General features: G+C 38.4%; 1 protein-coding gene across 2 annotated transcripts in view; it reads right to left on the minus strand.

Annotated features, from left to right (window-relative positions):
• cpne5b (copine Vb) overlaps positions 1-14,236 on the minus strand; it is a 110,617-nt gene that overhangs the window by 35,975 nt on the left and 60,406 nt on the right. For both annotated transcript variants that reach the window (XM_027144311.2, XM_027144312.2), the window contains 2 exons: positions 2,464-2,567; positions 2,093-2,197 (listed from right to left, as the gene is read on the minus strand). In XM_027144311.2, the coding sequence (XP_027000112.1) occupies positions 2,093-2,197; positions 2,464-2,567 (209 nt within the window). The remainder of the gene's footprint in view (positions 1-2,092; positions 2,198-2,463; positions 2,568-14,236) is intronic.

Here is a 14,236-nt window from a genome sequence, read left to right on the forward strand (position 1 = left end):
ATTTTGCTAAACATATCTTATCAGCTATTGGGTCATAGGGGCGAGATTTGACTCTGCCTGGTACGTCTGTGATCTTACCCATGCTATGGATTTTCACCAGAGAAATATTTGGACAATATTTTACCAATTTTGTTTCCTAGCTACATATCCATTACTATTAAAATAGTGTTTAATCTCTTCTTTGGATTTTCTATTGATTATTGATGATTCTTAAAAACAATCAGTTTCCCCAAAAGCACACGTATATAGACACACCATCCAGGTGTCCTGGTACACTACTGCATGCAAATTTATTGTAGTTTAGTATCTGACACCAACACTAAGCTTCAACATCTGCCCTGCTTATTGCCACAGGCTTTTTGATTTGTACTTCTCCTCCTCACAACCTCCCTTGTAAACATTCTCTGTGCTAAACTATTGTTTCAGCGTGCGTTTCTAGAGATAATATATTATAAAAATGATACCAAAGTTGACATGTTTGCCCCAAATTTTAAAATTTTAGCTCCTCAAAACTGTTCCTGGAGCTATGTGGCCAGATCGGTCCTGAGGGTCCTTTAGCAGAAGTTTACATTCTGAGGTTGTGGTGAAACAGAAAACAATTCTGAAGCCTCTCTGGTTCCCTTGTTAAGTGTTTTGCCACACTGGTGTGATAGATTCAAGCTCAGTAATTCTTGCACAATCAAACCAAACAATAAAAGTGTGAGAAACAAGAAACAGGAGGTGAGAACAATGTGGAGCATTAAGAAAAAAAGAACAAACTGTTCACACTTCTGCACTACGGCTGATCAAGCAACACAGAATGTGTTTCTTAACATGTCAGTGACAACAGTATACAACACACGGCTTTAACGCTTCAATACGATAATAATATACAGTCAACAGCACTTTATTTTAGCTAGGCAAAAGACTTTATAGCAACTAGGCACCACTTGTGCCCAGTGCTCCTGATGGGCCCAACAAATCGTGATGATATAGAGAAGCAGCAGTAATGTCTGTCGCGACAAGGACCACCCACTGGAAACATTTGTCACAACCAAGTTGGCACTTTGAGAATCGAAAGACATACACCACACTCCTTCACCTCCAGAGTGATGACTTTTTGGAGCGTTTCGACCAGATCCAAGCTCACTTCCCAATATCAATGAGACTAGACTTGGGATTTGTTACTGGTGCAGTGGGCATGCGGCTGAGATAGATATCCTGAATATAGTCACATTTCTTATTATGAGATTGCAATAAACCACATCGAATGTTTTTATTTTATTATTTTTACTCGTGTCAAGATTTTCTTTTTCTTTTCAATCTGCAGACAATATTTCTTAAAAACTTTTTACACAGCAGTGCTCACAGTCTCAAGGTTTCTGGCCTTAATATGTATCTTTCACTTGGAAGTGTGGATTGTATGCCAAATATTGAAGGCTTAAAGATCAACCATTAAACCATTAAAAGTAAACTACATATACAGTACCTTCCTAGGGTAAAGATGCATATTAATGGTAATGAGGCTAGACTGATGGCAGGGACTCACTGCTAACTTTCAGCCATCTTCACATGGGGTTTCTCCGAGTTCCCCTGCGTGTGCCGCTGGAGTGTTGTTGAAGCTTGCCTTGCCTCAGTAGAGGTGAGTGAGTTGACTAATGAAGTGTTTCAGCATGTAAATCATCGCTCACCCATAGTAATGCTACAAAATGCTTGAAACAGGAGTTTCAAACTATAGCTTCTTTTAGCAGGAGCAAAGAAATATGACTAGAAATGTACTGATACAGTAGATGATTAGTTTTGATTGCATTTTAAATTCAGTGCAGTGTAGGTAGTGTACAGTATATGCCAAATGGCACCCATGTCAAACCAGTCTGAAATCTGTTAACCTGCCCAAGCTTATCTTTTATATCTCTATATTTTTTCTTGCACAGTCGAACAAAAAAAAAAACAAAAAACAGGAAAAGCATGTATCTGGCAGCAATGAATGATGCCCCAGCTGTTGATGAACAGCTCTCCAGAGATTAAAGGCCATACAGATGAAAGCTGTATAGATTCAAGGCTTCACCTCTAGCAAGCACCTCCATGTGGTACAGCGATACAGAAAACTTACCGGTCATAATCCCCGTTGCAGAGTGCTCTCACTGGGATGTTAAAAGACTGCCATACTGGATTGAGGGTGTTCTTCACCACCTCCGTCTTATGGCAGATGGTGAACCTTTGACAGAGAGAAGAGAAGTGACAAGCCAGTAGAGGCGTTTTATTACTGAGAAATAAACCACAACACATAGCAGGGCATCGGCCAGCTGCCGCATTAATCTTTAGAAGTCCACACCTAGCAAGCAATATAGGATGAAATAGTGTCTAATGATTAGTGAAGATATTCAGGGACATAGCTAAACTTTTCTTGTTGCTAAATCGGTGCCAACTGACATCAGTATCATATTATCATATAGGATATTTCGAATACAAGAGCAAACTTACGTTCCATCTTCATTACTTCTGTAGAACACCATAAAGGGGTCCGACTTCCCAAAGAAGTCCTTCTTGTCCAGCTTATTGGCGCAAAACTGCATGGTTGCACTATCCTGCCGACAGAAAAAAAAGAAATAAATCTAAGCTGATGTTTATACTGTATGCATATTCTGTGTATATTAAAAAACTGCATTGTGTTCTCTGCATTTTAATTAACTGCAACGCAGCAGAAAAACTAAGCTATAGCCCATTTTTTGTAATCCCGCCAGGAGAAAGCGAGCCTCATTACAGTGAATCTGGTGTTTTCTCTGACCTTTCACACACTGAAGGAGCATAATGAAGTCTGCAATATGACTTTGCACTAAAGCATACCCTGTGTATATGTTTGTACATATTATAAGTTGTATTAGAGAGGTCCTGTACATATGTAACATTATTCAGGGCAGAATAATGACTTTGGACGCTAGTCTAATTTTTCGCCCCTTCTGCATCGATTATTTCACCTAAATAATACCAACTACATCTAAAATGTAGTTACCTACTAAATCAAAATGAAGAACACAAAGACATGTAATTTATAATTTCATTGAAACAGGACAGTTTGCATGTTCAGCACTTTTAACAGTAGACATTGTCACAATGCAGCTTTGCAGGAGATATAGGTCCCTAATGAGCAAGCCAGAGAGGACAGTGACAAGGAAAAACCCCTTGAGATGACATGAGGAAAAAACATCGCAAAGAACCGACTCAAAGGGAACCCATTCTTTTCTGTTTGACACCAGCTTTAAACTACAATGTTAAAACGTACTGAGTGTGCTGGAAGGATATCCAGGATGTGTATCATACTGTACTTTTGATTAGCAACAGTCCTTAGTTACAAGAGTTTTGGCAGAACTAGCAAAATAGCACAATGCTAACATATTAATAGTGAACATTCGCCAGCAATCTGTTTTGTGTAATCATTATAAAGTTATAAAAGTATATTTTCCTTTTTTTCCCCTCCGTGTCACAACCCAACAGTGATTAGTAAATGAATCAGACTTCACGCTGATTTGAAAATAAAAGTGTCACCACAGTGCAAATTAACATGTGGAGATAGACATAATACTCTTAATCATGCCTGAGAGCATGCCATATTTCTGAATGTAATTTGCACTTGCATGGTTTGAAAATATTCAGGCAGTTTCTTCATCTTGGAAGACTCCAGTTGCTCCTGCCAACAGTTTTGTGTTTTTCTAGAAAACACTCCTCACTGGCTCGTTTATGCTCTTTCTTTCCTCTCCGAATACAGCATCCTCAAGGACAGAAGGCAGAAAATCATTTCTTTGATGACTACCATCGCCAGTCAACAGAATAGTGACAAACGCAGCAAAAGCCATCACACTCTTTGCTGTTTAAAGTACAGTATAAGGGCCAAATTGATTCTTGGTAAAATTTGTAGGATGTGAAAAATAATATTCCAACAATGATTTGTTTTCCTTCTTGCTTGCCTTGTGTGTTTAAACCTTGGACATAACCCTGACTTGCCAGCTTCCTCTTAATGCTTTCTACTAAAAATTAATAATTGGATAGTGTTTTTTCAGTGTCTGGGTTTCAAGGACATTTTTTTTTTAAATAACACTGTATTTCTTTGCCCTGACTGTCAGTTAGACCATTTCCAGGCATAGACATCAAGAGTCTTAGAAAATCATCAAGAGCTTTATCAGGAATATTACAATTAAATAGAAGATACAGACGTTTTTGGCAGCACTTTGATTCGAAAGGTACCTATATTTTCTATTGCCTATTTTCTAAAGCAATGATGAATGATTAGGTTACTGTTTGTTTTTTTAGGAAAGGAAATGAAAGAAAAAAAAGAAAAGAAAAAAACAATCATTATCATTGTGGTTAGACTGTTCTAGGCACTTTACACACTATATTTAAGATACTACTCAAAATGACTGAATTCAGGTGTTCCAATCTCTTCCATGGCCACAGATGTATGAAATCGAGCTAGACGGCAGGCAGACTGCTTCTACAAACATTTGTGAAAGAATGGGTTGATCTCAGGAGCACAGTGAATACAAGCCCTGATAGATCGCCACCTACGGTATGCAATAAGTCCATTCCTGAAATTTTCTCACTATTAAATATTCCATGGTCAGCTGTTAGTGGTATAATAACAAAGTGGAAGCAGTTAGGACCAACAGCAACTCAGCCATGAAGTGGTAGGCTGCATAAAATCACACGGGGTGGTCAGCGCATGATGAGGTACACAGTGTGCAGAAGTCAGATTAGCTCAAGAACAGTGCGCAGAGAGCTTCATGGAATGTGTTTCCATGGCTGAGCAGCTGCATCCAAGCCTTACATTACCAAGTGCAATCCAAAGTGTTGGATGCTGTGGTGTAAAGCAGTGGTCCCCAACCTTTTTTTCGCCGCGGACCGGTCAATGTTTGATAATTTTACCCGCTGGGGGTGGGGGGTGGCGGCTATACAATTAAATTAAAATGAATAATTTTAATTTAATCATGCCTTTTTAACTCACTACAACGCTAAATCAATGAGAACCCTGAGCTTGTTTCTTTGCAACGAGACGGTTCCATCTGGGGTAATAGGAGACAATGACACCCGAAGTGTGTTGCTTATGTCCAGTTTATTCCGTTGTTTGTTTTGGTTGCCGTCACTGCAGAAAACCCCGCTTCACACAGATAGCATCTCGGAAATGGCAATAGGGATTTAAGTGCTGTGGTGACAATCTCAGGGTATTCCGCCATGACTTTAATCCAGAACAACGGCAGAGTTTCTAACTTTCTAACGACGTCTGTTTCGTGCTCATTTTTGCTAATTTGTGGGTTAAATTTGAGCAAACACAATATACACGTACACCAAGCACTGTTAAACATGACAAAGTGCCGGTGAACAGAGAGAAGAGCGATACACACCTTCTCTCCACCAAAGCTACAACGCCACTGCCGCTTGCAGCCGCTCAGCTCCAGACGTCACCTAAACCCGGCCCGATATCACAATATTTTGTGCATGCGCGGTATTGGTGCGGCTTTAGGTGACATCTCTCAGTTAACCTCTCGTCCATGGAAAGTCGCACAAACCGGAGAGAAATACACCACAGTAAATAAAACGGAAATAATTTAATGTTCCTTGGGCGGCCCGGTACCATTTGGTCCACGGACCGGTACCGGTCCGTGGCCCGGGGGTTGGGGACCACTAGTGTAAAGCATACGGGCACAAGACTCTAGTGCAGTAGAGGCGTGTTCCCTGAAATTACAAATCACGCTTCTCTGTCTGGTAATCCAATGGAGGAGTCTGGGATTGGCGGTTCCCGGAGGACGGTACTCGCGTGACTGCATTGTGCCATGTGTAAAGTTTGGTGCAAGGGGGTTTATTATGGTGTGGTGTGGTTTTTCAGGGGTTGGGCTTGGCTCCTTAGTTCCAGTAAAAGGAACTCTTCAGCATACCAAGCATACCATAATCAAATTTTTCCCTCCTTCTGCTTCCTTTCTACTAAATCAAAATGAAGATATGTAGTTTATGTCAAGACAGTTTGCAAGCTCAGCACTTCTAACAGTAGATATTGTCTCAAAGCAGCTTTGCAGAAGATATAGGTCCTAAATTTGTGAGAACAGTCCAGGAATGACCCTTAATGTTCCAACATGACTGCGCACCATTGCACAAACCAAGATCCATAAAGACATGGATGAGAGAGTTTGGTGTGGAGGAAATTGACTGTCCTTGACTTGAGTCCTGACCTCAACCTGATAGAACACCTTTGGGATAAATTGGAGCAGACTGGCCTTAGTGTGCGACATCAGTGCCTGACCTCAATGTAAAAAAATCCCATAAACACTCTCCTAAACCTTGTGCAAACCTTCCCATTAGAGTTAAAGCTGTTATAGTTGCAAAAGGTGGGCCAACTCCATATTAAACCCTACAGATTAAAAATAGGATGCCATCAAATTTTGTTTGCATGTAAAGGCAGATGTCCCAAAACCTTTGGCAGTGTATGCAGTGTAGTGTACTGTATATATGATACATATAATGTTCTATTGGAAGATGGTCATAATCAATGCTTTTAGAAAGCAATGATGCTGTATTAAAAAGTGTCTCAAAATGATGCATCTGTTGCTCTCGGTGAAGTTTACCATCTGTGTCCACCTGAGGAGATTGTCTCTCTCTCTCTGAGTGTGTGACAGCATCTCAGAATAAATAAGACAAGCTCTCCCAAGCACACCCTGCTGTTAGAAAAGCCTCGATTCACCAGCAAGCTAGCGACTGTTGACTTCTCACTGAGAACAGGATATGTTTCTATGTTTGAAAGGAGTGCCGGCACACCGAGAGTAATTATAACAGCGTCTACAATTTGACTTGAAAGCATAATAATGTAGATAAGAGAATTAAGTGAATAAATGATGTGTTCGGTGTTAAGTACTTTTCCAAGTTCACCAGGAGACCAAGAGCTGTTATGTGTTCAAAAAGGCTGGAAATGTCCCAGAAAAGGGCACTTGCATACAGTACATCGATGCAATCAATGCTTTAGTATTGGACTGCTATCCTTCTACAGAACATGAGCTTATTTTGACCAATGCAATTAATTGATAATCACAGATTTTTTTGTATGCTTTGTTATTAAAACCAAAAAAAGGAGACAAAACCCTGAACAGAATATAAAAAGGTATTCTGTCTTATTTTACAACAAAGAGATCACATTAGCAATTGGGATTAGCGATAAGCAAAAGAGATTAGCAATAAGGCTTTAATAAACACCCCAGCAATGCTTTGATTAGAAAAAAAAAATAAATCAGTGTAGATTCAAGTGCATAAAGCCCATGGTGTGGCTGCTGATTAAACGAGTGTCAACAAATAAAAAAAAAAACAAGTCATTTATACACAAGCAACAGTTATACTGCATACGACCTCTAAAGTCACCTTGTGAGTTTGCACAAGTTCTCCTGCTTTGCATTCTAAAAGATTTATGCAGCACTCCTGGATGTTTAATGACGGTCCAATGAAAGCAACCTTTGACTAAAGAGTTACAGATATTTTTTTTTATATAAAGTTTGGCACAAGTCTAGACAGAATCATAGATAAAGGTTAGAAACCCAGTGCAGAAAAAATGAGCTGAGGAATGTGTTGAGTCGGATAGTGATTTACTGACACAGTCAGACACAAGGCTATTGCACTGTACTGCAGAGTATGCTGTGGTGTGCTGAAAATGTTTTCATTCCTCTACGTTTATCAGCGTCATGATGCTCACTTCGGTACACAGTGGCTAAACTGGCTAATAGCTTGGGTTATCACAAGTAAGTGGTCTCAGGGGAAGTAAAGTCTGCCACAGATTTGACAAACAAAACAAGCAGGCAAGATTTCTGCATTCTGTAAATCTTGAGAACAACTTTTCTTTTTTTTTTGTTTGTTTCTTCTGAATAAACTAATTCTCAATAATCCCTAAGTTGCTTCAGCAAAGCTATTAAGAAACCGGTTTTCTCAAAGTTTATCTGTAGGTATGTTTTCAGAGTGGTATAACACATTATACAGTATACAGAAGTGCAGGTTGTGCACACTGCATGCTTTAAGTGAAGAGGAGATTACTGCTACAGGAACCGGCACATCTAATCAACCATCCTTAGAATACCAGGTCTGTTATCTGGGCTACGGTTAGTCAACATGGTGTTGCTTACAGACTGCAAATGATATCCTCATAGTTTTTAGTAGAGCACACTCTGTGTATTTTTATCACCAAACACAGACAAGCCTTGTTGGCCAGTGTTCCTCGATGACAAGCTTTTAAAATGAACAAAGCACAAACAGATTATGTAGGCGGTATAATGCAGTGACACTGTTTATCTACAGTATATATCTGCTTCTGTACCGGTTTAGTGCTCGATTTGTAAATCTCGATTTGTATTTGTACTTAAACCTGAAGTGAATGTGGCCTGAACACGTAAAGGTTTCTTTTTAAATAAAATATAAAACAAAAACTACCACCTTCCACTGAAGAAAAAACAGAGGTTGTAAATTTCTAATTACATATTAAATACAATTACAATTAGATAGATAGATAGATAGATAGATAGATAGATAGATAGATAGATAGATAGATAGATAGATAGATAGATAGATAGATAGATAGATAGATAGATAGATAGATAGATAGATAGATAGATAGATCTGCATTATTATTTAATATACATCCATTTTTCAAATCTCAGTATAGTTGGAAAAATGACAAACATGATCTAAAAGTAGCTATTTTTATAATTACACCTCCATCCAATAATCAGAGTTGGTCAAACGCATGCAGGAACATTTGCACCTTCACCTCCTCCACCTCCACATTACCAGTACATAGATGGAGAAAAATATTGCAAAGCAGCAAATCCCTTGAGGTGGGACTACATTGTGGTGGAAGAGATGGGCTATATTAAAAGCTGATACGAATCAATGTTCATGACTTTTTTCGCATGCTTTGTAAACTGTTGCATAAAAGCAATATGCTGGAGATCATAGAACATAATGGCTATGATTAGGTTGCAGTCACAAGCCAAAAGCAAGAGCCACTGATCTTTATGTATTCATAATAACACAGTCCCTCTTGTGTTATTTTGCTTCATCACAAATTCACATACTGTATGAATGTTACTCAAAGAATTAGGAAATTAAATAAATACTGATACATAAATCTGATCGGTTAAGTCATACTGATAATTTTACAGGTAAACGAGGTGAAATAATATGCTGCCCTCCTACCTTTCTCAGTGGCGCCTTCCCAGCCTGAAAAGCACTAACCTAAATCATATAATTTACACTTCACTTTGTTCTAAAGGCTTATTAAAAACTCATTTCTTATCAGCTCGCATGGTGCAAAAGGAACAGAAACCTGACACTGCGTCTCTGCCACTAATAGGCAAATGTAGGCTGATGTGACCCACTTCAGCGCTCCCTGATTGTGGAAAATGCCACATTACTCTGCCAGATGTAGGTGAAAAATGGCATGGTCTTTGCAGCAGCGAAGATCTGCTTCATCAGCAGTGTAGCGCGATCCATTCTTCTGAATATCAATGTTAACAGCATACCAAATAGGTCTGTGAAATAGCTAACGGGCTCAGTAAAAGGTGAGTTGCACAGCAGAATTTCAATAGGGGCAGGTAAAGTATCCCCAAAGGCCAGTTTCACTTTGATATATATGCCGAATATTACTTGTGAGAAATATTACTTTAGGACCTTGATCTCATCTTACATTCCATAGCTGAAGTCACTTGACAAAGGTGACTTAGTAATAGCATGTGGGTCTGATTGATTAGCACGCAGTCTGCGCTTTATTCGTATTCAGACTTATACCAGGCCTCTTTCTGGAAATAGTCAAAACAAGATGTTATCAGCTGCTACAGTTAAGCCTGTTCTGAGCCCTAGGATCCTCTACATGCAAGATACAAAATGGAAGCTATAGAGAGGGAAAAGATCTAGACAACCCTCCAGCTGTGAAAAGGAAATCAATACTATCAGTGTTATCAGTGTGGCCTCTTGTCAACACGGAAGTCCTTTAAGCCTCAGTGTGGTGTGTGGTGAGCTCAGATAATCATGCATCTCACCATACTGTACCTATCGCACACAAAAGAACATCCTCCACCAAGAAAGTGATCAATTCTCACTCCCATAAGCTAAAAAACCCCGTTTAAAGGTCTTTTCGTGGTTAGCGGCTAAGCCGTGGTAAACTGCAGTTAAATGGGCCAGAAAGAAAAAAGGCTGATGGTTAAACAGCACTGAATGGCTTGAACTGATTAAAAACACTTGTAGAGATAATTGTACTAGCACATTGTTACCATATTTGAGTATTTTACTTTTTTCATTGCTTACAAATAAAAAATAAACATATACCACAGTACTCCTGATTGATCAGAAGCAGATTCATTTTCTTTTCTGTAACATACAGTTAGCTCTGACCATCTTTCACAGGTTTATATTCATTTGCTTGTAGTCATATTTTGTTAATAGTCATTTCTCTAGTTATTTCCCAGTTCACATTATGGTGAAACAGATATTTGTTGTTAAATGTTGACTAATAAAAGCCCACACCACCCCCATCGCTGACTATATTCATATACAATCTTGCCCCATTCCCAGGGGCAGTTCTAGGATTTCATCTTTAGGGGTTTTAGCCCTCAGTGAGAATTTAAAACAAGAAGAGTTTTATATTATATATTATATGACTACATAGTAAGCCAAAAGTTATGGTATTATTTAAAATGGAAAAAGTGGACACCAAAATGTTATGCATGATGTAATGATGCCAGTATTGAATCAAATCAGTTCATGTATGTGTGCATTCCTTACAGTGTGTGCAATGAATGCAGTCATTAATAAAAAAAAATTCACAAGACAAAGACTGAATCAATAAATGTTTTTTTTATTTAGTATTGAATGGATTGTTTGCGTTAATATTTTGTTTGTGCTACAACTCTGGTAATAAGAATAGTGAAATTTCACTGCTTTTGGTTGCCGTCTTAGCGGTTTTCCGCCGATTAACGTTATAGATAAACGCCTCCAGCTCTGACTGACTCTGTGCTTTTCCGTTCAAATAAAGCAGACAGCTGAAGACGCACTTTTGAAAGACTACAACACATGCGTGTCAAAGCAAACTAAAAAAAAAATCGCTCTTGGATCAAACTGATAAATAATTTTCTTTCCCATCGATGGCATGTCCTGCATTTTAACGTAATTTTTATTGTTTATTTATGAAAGTAACAATTATACTTTTAGTTTTAGGGTGGCTGAGATTACAGACAGTGGGCTGAAGTCACCCTAAAAAAGGTCTAGATCCACCCCTGCTCATTCCTTTGTTATTTCTTAATTAATTAAAAAAAGGAATACCTATAAATTAATCCTATCCCTAATCCTTACCCATGTAACTTGGGTGTTAAAAAAAATATGTCTTTACCTATATGCTATGTTTTAATCCAACAAGACTGACTGGACACTTTTTTATTTTGAACTAAATTTTCCAATTGACTATTAAAGTAAATTTATGAACTGTGTCAATATTCAACAGTGCAGCAAGACATTTGAATACAAATGTATGAACATTCATGTGGAAATTTTAGGATAGGATTCTAGCTGATAAAATCTATCCTTACTCAAATACAGGGGAAGAAAAATCCATCACACACACACACACACACACACACACACACACACACACACACACACACACACACACACACACACACACACACACACACACACACACACACAGAGGCCTTCTTATGAAATCAGACTTTGCATTAACAAACACATTCATGCAGCGAATCACCCATAACCAAGGCTGATTATAATCCAGTGAAAGCGCTTTGATCCTTCATAACAGCAAAGTCTTTACCCCTCTGAGCCATCTAAAGGAATTTCAAATCTACACATACTGATTCTTATGCAAAAATATGCTCACGGTCTTCCACACACTCTGCACACACGTACATATTTATCTAAAATATCTCGAATATCAACCACCGGCATTATAAATTTCCTTCTTACATACTAGTTCTAAGATGACGTGCTAAACTCGCGCTTGCTCTGCCTAAGCTAACGATTCTTGAATCTGATTGGTCAGACGTCGACTCGTTTTCTGTAACAGCAGCACTGACTTAATGCCGTAATTAAAATCGTATTAATAATCAGTCATTAAAAGCGTATTGTTACCCTCTTTCTATGTGATTGTTTCGATAGTAACAACTCATTTGTAGGGATGTACTGTATGCAGTATGCCTTCTGCACCACATAATTCAATTCAATCAATTTTAACAATTCACATTGTCTCAAAGCAGCTTTATGGGAGTATAGAAACCGAATGGAAAAAATTAATTAATGTAAAAATATTAATTTAAAATTTCAAATATTATATATATATAACATCTATCCCTAATGAGCAAGCCAGAGGCGATGGCGGCAAGGAAAAACTCCCTGATAAGAGTAACCAGGCTCAGAAGGGAACCTCATCCTCATTTGGGTGACACTGGACGGGAAATAATGTAAATGTATATAATGTCCTTCCTACAGCATCATAACAGTGCAACTGAGAGCTCCTGAGGAACTAATAGGTCAGCGCAAACTCTGGGTTCACCACAGACCCAACACTAATATTCCTTACTGTCAAAGTCTTTAAATGATTGTTGATAAAGCCCAGAACATACAGCTAACTGACGCAACAATGGCATGATGTCCTAAAGGAGCACGTTCATCTGCAGACCCTTTCGACTAAGGAAATCCTTCCTACCTGTGTCCATCGGACTTCCTCTGTACAACAACAGCAATCTCATTGTGCGTCTCTATTTATATTTTATTATATATTTTCTTAGTGTGTAGATAAGTCTTTTACGTCTATTTTTTCTATAGAATTCCATTGTTGAATTCTTATTTTGGTGACTTGGTACTGCAGTAACCAAACCAATTCCCCCACCCCCGGGGATTAATAAAGTATCCTGATTCTGATTCAGAATACGTTTTAAAATTGTAATCATTACCTGAAAATTGTGCTGTTATTGGAAAATGGATCCGTTTTGAGATTGGTAAAAGTACTGTAAGCCCTCTTCACAACAAGCCACATCACAACACGCCGTCACTAATCCTGTTCCTATAACAGCATTGTTATTTTATATTCCTTACAACACAGCTAGCCGGTGTTCCGTTTCAAAACCCATTAACACTGTCGTTCATGTGGATCAAGCTGCGGGAATGAATATTCTATGTACTGTGGCGAGGGATCAGGAGAAGCTATAGAACTAGTCGACATGATTTGCTTAATAGCTCATTGTTGCTAAGATGGACTGAAAGCTTTTGTGTGTAAAAGATGGGCAGTGCAGAGAATAAAAAAAAAACTACAAATAAGCTCTGTGTTATTGATCTACAGAACCAGGCAGGCAATAGAAATCCTTTTGATATTGTAATGAAGGTGTTTCAGTGGAACGATGTCCGGTGCACGTTTTCATATCAGAGAGCGGCTCAAAGACGCTTTAACCGCACGACTAACCTCTCTAAATAAATTTGTGATTTAATTCAGATTTTGATCTTACTCAGAAGTGATCAAATTAACCTGATATTCACAAGATTGGGATTGATCTATTTTTAAAACGTACTTGGTAATTCTAGTGATGTATGTGAACTGTTTTATCCTATCAATATCTCGGTATCTGTCACACAAGGACATTTGGCGGAAAAGGAAAAATCATTTCCCTCGATTAAAAAAAGCAAATACATCTAAACACTAAATGAGAAGAAATTAGTCACTTATGTTAAAAACCTATATAGAAATGCCATTGTTCAGTCTGGTGTTTGTTTATTCATTTCATTGGACAGATTTATATAGATTTTGGTGAGGCAGGATGACCTTAATAATGACAAGGCTTCAACCTAAATGAAGTTGTATGCATCTCACAGCTGACTGAAGCCTATAGCCTAAATCAGCTGTCAGATCCTTACAACTTCATCTCCATCAAGCAGGTTTGCCAGGTTTTAGTAAAATTTCCAGCCCGACTACATCTCATAAACCACACAAAGACCTGAAACCAGCTCAAAAATGTGGGCTTTTTTTCTCTTTCTCAGCCTCTGTGTAGGAAACTAGGTCACTGTGGTACACACATATTTCTGATGCATGGATATTATCCACTGCAAATCCCTATTTTCCTCTCCCAATCGAACCTATCTTACAGTAAATGGTTCTGTACATCGTAGACTACATTAAACCAAACATAAGACTATTAAACATATTTCTAGACATTTTCATGTCAAGATAGTTTTGCTC

Source organism: Tachysurus fulvidraco, chromosome 2 (genome assembly GCF_022655615.1).
Source record: "Tachysurus fulvidraco isolate hzauxx_2018 chromosome 2, HZAU_PFXX_2.0, whole genome shotgun sequence".
Taxonomy (NCBI): domain Eukaryota; kingdom Metazoa; phylum Chordata; class Actinopteri; order Siluriformes; family Bagridae; genus Tachysurus; species Tachysurus fulvidraco.